The sequence below is a fragment of the Pteropus alecto genome, unplaced genomic scaffold, assembly GCF_000325575.1.
Source record: "Pteropus alecto unplaced genomic scaffold, ASM32557v1 scaffold194, whole genome shotgun sequence".
In the NCBI taxonomy this organism is placed as follows: domain Eukaryota; kingdom Metazoa; phylum Chordata; class Mammalia; order Chiroptera; family Pteropodidae; genus Pteropus; species Pteropus alecto.
In genome coordinates this window covers 718,763-724,456 of record NW_006436281.1, presented here as the reverse complement: position 1 = coordinate 724,456, position 5,694 = coordinate 718,763, and the positions used below count along the sequence as shown (strand labels likewise).

At 56.2% G+C, this 5,694-nt stretch overlaps 1 protein-coding gene across 1 annotated transcript in view; it reads left to right on the top strand.

Moving 5' to 3' along the window:
* Positions 1–4,305: 4,305 nt before the first annotated feature.
* ZNF180 (zinc finger protein 180) overlaps positions 4,306–5,694 on the top strand; it is a gene marked incomplete at its 5' end in the record, with an annotated part of 18,122 nt that continues 16,733 nt past the window's right edge. The window contains one exon of the mRNA XM_015589267.2: positions 4,306–4,347. Coding sequence (XP_015444753.1) covers positions 4,306–4,347 — 42 coding nt within the window. The remainder of the gene's footprint in view (positions 4,348–5,694) is intronic.

Genomic DNA, 5,694 nt, shown 5'->3' with positions numbered 1-5,694 from the left:
TCAAATGGAATACTATAATCATAATTTCAGTAGGTTAACCAGATATCAAAAAAAAAAAAAAAATAACAACAAAAACCAAAACCAAAACCAAACCAAACAAAAAACTAACCCCACAATAACCAGTTATAAGAAAATTTGGGATTAGAGATTATATTTCAAATAGCAGTAACTTTGTTGTTGTTAAATGTCAGAATTTATGTGAGGAAAACTACAGGAGTGCTTTGACAGCATTTTTAAAAGGCTTTAACATACCATATTTTCATACAGCATGGCTCCAATTTTCTGCTCCCTCCCCAGGGGGGTGGAAGTAAACACCCTAATTTCCTCAGAGTGATTGAGATTAATGAAATGTTGGATTTTTAAAGTGTTTGATAGCCAGGAACCTTTATTTATTGAAAACAAATATTTATTGAGCATCTATTATGTGCCTGGTACCGTAGATGCTGGGGATACAGCAGTAATCAAAATAGATTCAAATCCTAGTGGTGAAGGCAAATGGACAGTAAACCAGGTGTGTTAGTGAAAAGTTCTCTAGAGGAAAAGTACAGATGAGGTGGGAGGCAGGAATTACGTGGGGAGTAAATTTGTTTGCAAGTTTACAATGGTTGTTGGAGGAATGCTTCATGAGAAAGTGACATCCACTCAAAGACCAGAGGGTGGGGAAACCCTCAGAGAAAGGGCCTGGTAGAGGCAGCATGAACAGCACATACAAAGGTCCTGAGGTAGGAGCCTGCTTGAGTTATTGGAACGGGTGGAAAGGCCAGCGCGGCTGGAGCTGAGCCGGGAAAACGGTCAGGAGATGAAGGCAAAGAGAAAGCGGGGGAGGGCGGGGTACAAAACCGTCAGATTCTTGAAGGGCTTGACGGGAGCGCCCTGTACCGTAACGGGTTTGTAACAACTATCTTTGGTCTCGAGGACCAAAGGAGATCGTGCGCGCCAAGCGTCTGACAAGCAGCGGGCGCCCAGGAGGGGTCCCCGCGGTTTCCACCGGATTCCGTTTTCACGGCTACTCCCGGGAGTCAAGCTGGGCCCAGGGCCAGCCTTTCCCAAGTCGGCCCCTCCCCACGCGCCGGGGCTTTGTCCTCGGCCTCCCAGTCCCACTCTTCGTCTCGGCGCCCCGCAAAAACTCGGACACGCACAGTCCAGCCCCCAGGTGGGACCCAGATCCCGGCGCCCCACGTCCATCTCCCTGGGGGTGTTGACACTCCGCCTCATCGTCACACGCGCCACCGAGGCTTCTGGGACTTGTAGTTCCGTCTCGCCGAGCCCAAACGCACTTCCGGGTTCGGCCAGAAGCGCGGCCATTGTCCCCCGCGCGGACGCTTGCTGTCGCCGTGCATCTCGGCCTTTCGGCGGTTAACCCGAGCGGCCTTGCGGATGCTGAGTCGGGGAGGGAGCCGAACTAGCTTAGTCCGAGTCTGTCGTGGGCAGAATCAGGGCAGGGGGTTGCCTCACGGAGCTCGTCCTGCCACAGCGCTGCCGGACGCTGGCTGGGGCAGGCCCGGCCTGGGCGGCAAGGCCGTGGGCGCCCAGGTTGGTGAGGGGCGGGGCGTCGCTGGGTGCGCCGTGCGCGCATGCGCAGGTTCTAGGAGGGAAGCTGGGGCTAGGTGTGTGAGTAGGCAATCCAGGGTCTGCGCGAGTGGTTCTTCAGCCCTTGGCCACCAAAGTTGCTGGAGATTTGGATGCAGCCGCCAAGTCTGGGACTGTGCTCTGCGCGCGTGCGCGGGTGCTTGGTCAGGTGCTTTTGTCTAGGTCCCGAAGATTCCCAGATTGGTAGAAGACAGTGGGACATTTGCACGGGTGTGCGAGGGACCCTGAGGACCCCGCGTCTCAATCCGAGGCTGGACCTGTTTAGTGTTGGTCCAGAGGACCACTTGGTCGACAAGTTGCAGATTCTGAACGAGAGGGACTGTGTCATTGTCCTTATGCTCTCAGCAGGTGTTTGAGTAGGAAGCACCGGGTGGGAAGTGAGATTCTGCGTCGTTGGCTCTGGGACTTTGTAGCAGACACTGCTCTCCTGGCAGACCTGGGGGCGCCCCGGGTAGTGGAGAGACCTGGTGGGAGTTGCAGATTCTTGCCCCAGGAGAGGCAGTGCTGCTTTAGCGACCCTCAGTGGGATGGGTGATGGACTAGACTCCCAGCTTGAAGGAGGGACAGAGCGCTCCCTGCGTACTCTGGGGGTGTCTGAATGAGAAGCAGGACGTCGGACTGGTAATCCTGCGACCCAAGTAGTATTGTGCAGAGCCCTGGCTATCAGGTTTGCTGGAGATGCTGGCTTGGATGTACAGAATCAGCTCCCTGGGAGAACAGAGCTGCAACAGCTGCCATTGAATGGACGGTTGCTGGGGGAGGAAGCAGGATGCTGCCGGCATGATTGTGAAGCAGGTGTTCCAGAACCACTTTACTTGCAGGCATTAGCGTGTGCAGGTTGTTAGAGGGACAGAGTCTGGGCTGCAGATTTGGGGCTACATGCAGCATGGCACCAGGTGCTCACGTTTGTGCAGGAAGAAGTGGAAGGTTCCAGTTCCTGTGAGAGCTGGTCTGTCATGGTCTTGACAATCCCCAGGCAAGAATGCCCTACTCCTGGGGCTGATTCCGGAGCTCTGTGCCCAAGCTACTGTTTGGGTGTTCTGATGTTTTGGTGGCAAGCAGGCAGTGGACACATGCGAACCCTCACAGAGGCTTGCGGGTGCTTTTCGTATCAGATAAATTGAGGCACAGAATGGGAAATACAGATTCTTGTCTTAAGAGCAGGGACTTCACAAGACTCACAGGCTGGGGGAGGGCCCAGGTCCTGGATGCAGGTTCTCGGCATGAGCCTGCTCTGTGTATGCCGGCAAGAATAGGTAACCTGGATGTCCCCTGTGCAGTGGCTGCTGGAGTAGAGGCCTAGGGGTCCTAGTTTGGAGCTGCAGGTTCTGGTTTTGGAGGCGCCTGGGCTGCTCCATCTGCACTCTGCACATGTGCTGGCATTTGGACAGAATGGGGAGGCATGAGTAGGCCTGGGACCCTGGTACTGCCTGAGGATGGATGCCTAGGTGGGTGTGGGCTGCACCAGGTCTCTCCATGCACATGCATGGGTGTTTGGGTAAGAAGCCAGAGGCCGAGGTGGGTATTCAGACACCGCATGCTGGAGTCTTTGTGTAGATGGCGCCCCAGTCACAGCATGATGACGCTCAGGGTGGTAGAAAGGCAGGATCTCCTTGCGCCGCAGGTGCCTAGGAAGATGTTTGGGCGGGAATGTGGGCAGGTGCGGCTCAAGTAGGGGCTGTGGAGGTTGGTGGAGGAAACGTGTGGGTTCAGGGTACAGCTGCACTGTGACCCACACTATACTAGTTGAGGGAGAACCCATTGGGGGTGAGGGGTGCGTAAGAGGGAGAGAGAGGGTAGGAGTGGCGCGCGCAGTGTGAGATTTGCCAGGGGCTGTTCTAGTCCAGACTCGGAAACACTTTGTTGATACAAAGACAACTGAGGTGCACATTCTGGGCAGGGCAGGGGCCGGCCTGTGCTGGCGTTTGTTGGGAGGCACCCAGTGCCACGCCAGTGCCAATTCAGGCCTGAGGACCAGGTCAGCACTGCAGATTCAGGGCCCAGGAACGTTTGGGGTAGGAGTCTCGGCTGACACTGTTGTGATATGGGCCGGTCGATCCCAGAATGGTGAAGGGACCAAGGCCTGTGTGCAGCTGAGCTCTGTGCATGTGGTTGGCTATTTGAGCGGGAGGTGGAGGCAATTGATGACAGATTGCTGGAGGGTCAGGCCAGGTGAATGGAATGGTTGGATCCTGGGTGGGACTGCGTCACTCCCTGCATTTAGTCAAGGAGTCTGATTTGGAGCCATCGATCCCAGAGCCCAGCTGCTGGCCCGAGGAAGAGGTGCTGGTTTCAGGTTGGGGATGAATGGGTGCATGGTAGGATGTCTTCGATGTGCTGGGCGTTTGTGGGGGTTCCAGATAGGGAGAAACTGGTTTGTACTGCAGATTTGGGGGGTGGGCAAAGGCTGTGTTTGGATGTGAGGTAGGCTTACAGGTATGAGATTTGGAGGCCCAAGATTATGGAGGAACCAGGATGGCGAGGCAGAGTGTTGACTTGGGAGAGGGACCAGGGGACTCTAGATGCATGCACAGCTGTTTGGGCTAGAATCTGGGCAGGAACCTCCGGAAGCGCACTTAAAGTGGGGTGTGCATCCCGGAAGCAGATACTAATCCAGGGGGTCATGCCGCACTGGGCCCCGACAAGGATGCTGTGCTCAGAGCTTCTCTCCTTGCAGCTCAGGACCTCAGGCCCCTGCCTGTGCCTGGTTTTTTTTGGGAAGAGAAGCCCCCAGGGCCTCTGAAGGCTTGCGCGCAGGTGAGTGAGCTTCCCTTTCTGGGAGACCCAGAGCTCGCTCCCACCCAGGCCACACGGCCCAACCCCCCCGGGCCTGGGAGGCTGTCTCAGCTTTCTTTGCAGTGTTTGGAGGCATTTGGTCCCTCCTAACCAGCAGGCTTCTGACACACACTGTGCATTTAATGCATCTCCTCACCTGTTTAACCCAGATGATGCTCTCTGGGGGGAATCTGGCATTCTGCATCAAAAGGCCTAAGGGTACGGATTCCCCTTGGGCCAGCAGCTCACGGCTTCGCTAGAGTGAGCGATTGCAAAGCATGATTGAGAACCTGCAGTGCGAAATCAGAGGTCACTGAGTTACAGTAAGAACGTGAAATTTGGTAAGACCACAGATTTCCTACAGATATTCTTTGAAAACATTTACTTTCTTAACAATGTTAATTTGGGATTTCACCTTCCCCTTCCTGAAGCCACTGGGGGCAGAGCTGGGTAGGCGTCTGCAGTTGAGGGAGGGCTCCCAGCTGTGGGGTGTCACAGCCTGAGTAAGGAGAGGAGGGCGTCCAAGAGTGGGAACATCAGTGACCAGGCAGGGTGAGGAAGGCGGCATTGGGAGTCAGAGCCCAAGTGGGATGAGGTAAGTGTCCATATGGGGTGACAGGGCCAGAGTAAGTGAGAAGGGCGTCCTCACATCCGCAGAGGGGATGCCCCGGCATGGGCAGCCCAAGTACAACAAGAGTGTCCGTGCAAAGCATGGACCAGCATGGGTGTCGGGGCCAGAGCAGGGCGACATGCGCTCCATGCTGGGAGTGACGATGCATCCCGGTGTGGCGTGTCACGGCCTGAGCAGGTTTGAGGTAAGTGTCCATATGGGGTGACAGGGCCAGAGCAAGTGAGAAGGCATCCTCACATCCGCAGAGGGGATGGCCCGGCATGGGCAGCCCAAGTACAACGACGGTGTCCATGCAAAGCATGGACCAGCATGGGTGTCGGAGCCAGAGCAGGACGACATGCGCTCCATGCTGGGAGTGGGGACGCATCCCGGTGTGGTGTGTCACGGCCTGAGCAGGTCGAGGGCAGCCACGCCTGAGGGCGTGGTGTGGAGTGTCACAGCCCGACAGGATGTGTGGGGCATCCACACTCGGGCCAGGTCCAGGGGGTGTGAGAGCGAGTCCGTGAGAAGAGGCGCTTGGCCGGCAGGATCAGAACCGAAGCAGGGCGAGGCGGCCCCTTGGCAGAAGGTGGCCTTCCATGGGGCCGCAGAGCCCAGGTGGGCCAAGGAGTGTCTATGTGGGAGAGGGGGTGGCAGTGGGGATGGGAGATTAGTTACTTACAGGGGGGTTGATCAGATAGGTAAATGTTGGGTCGTGG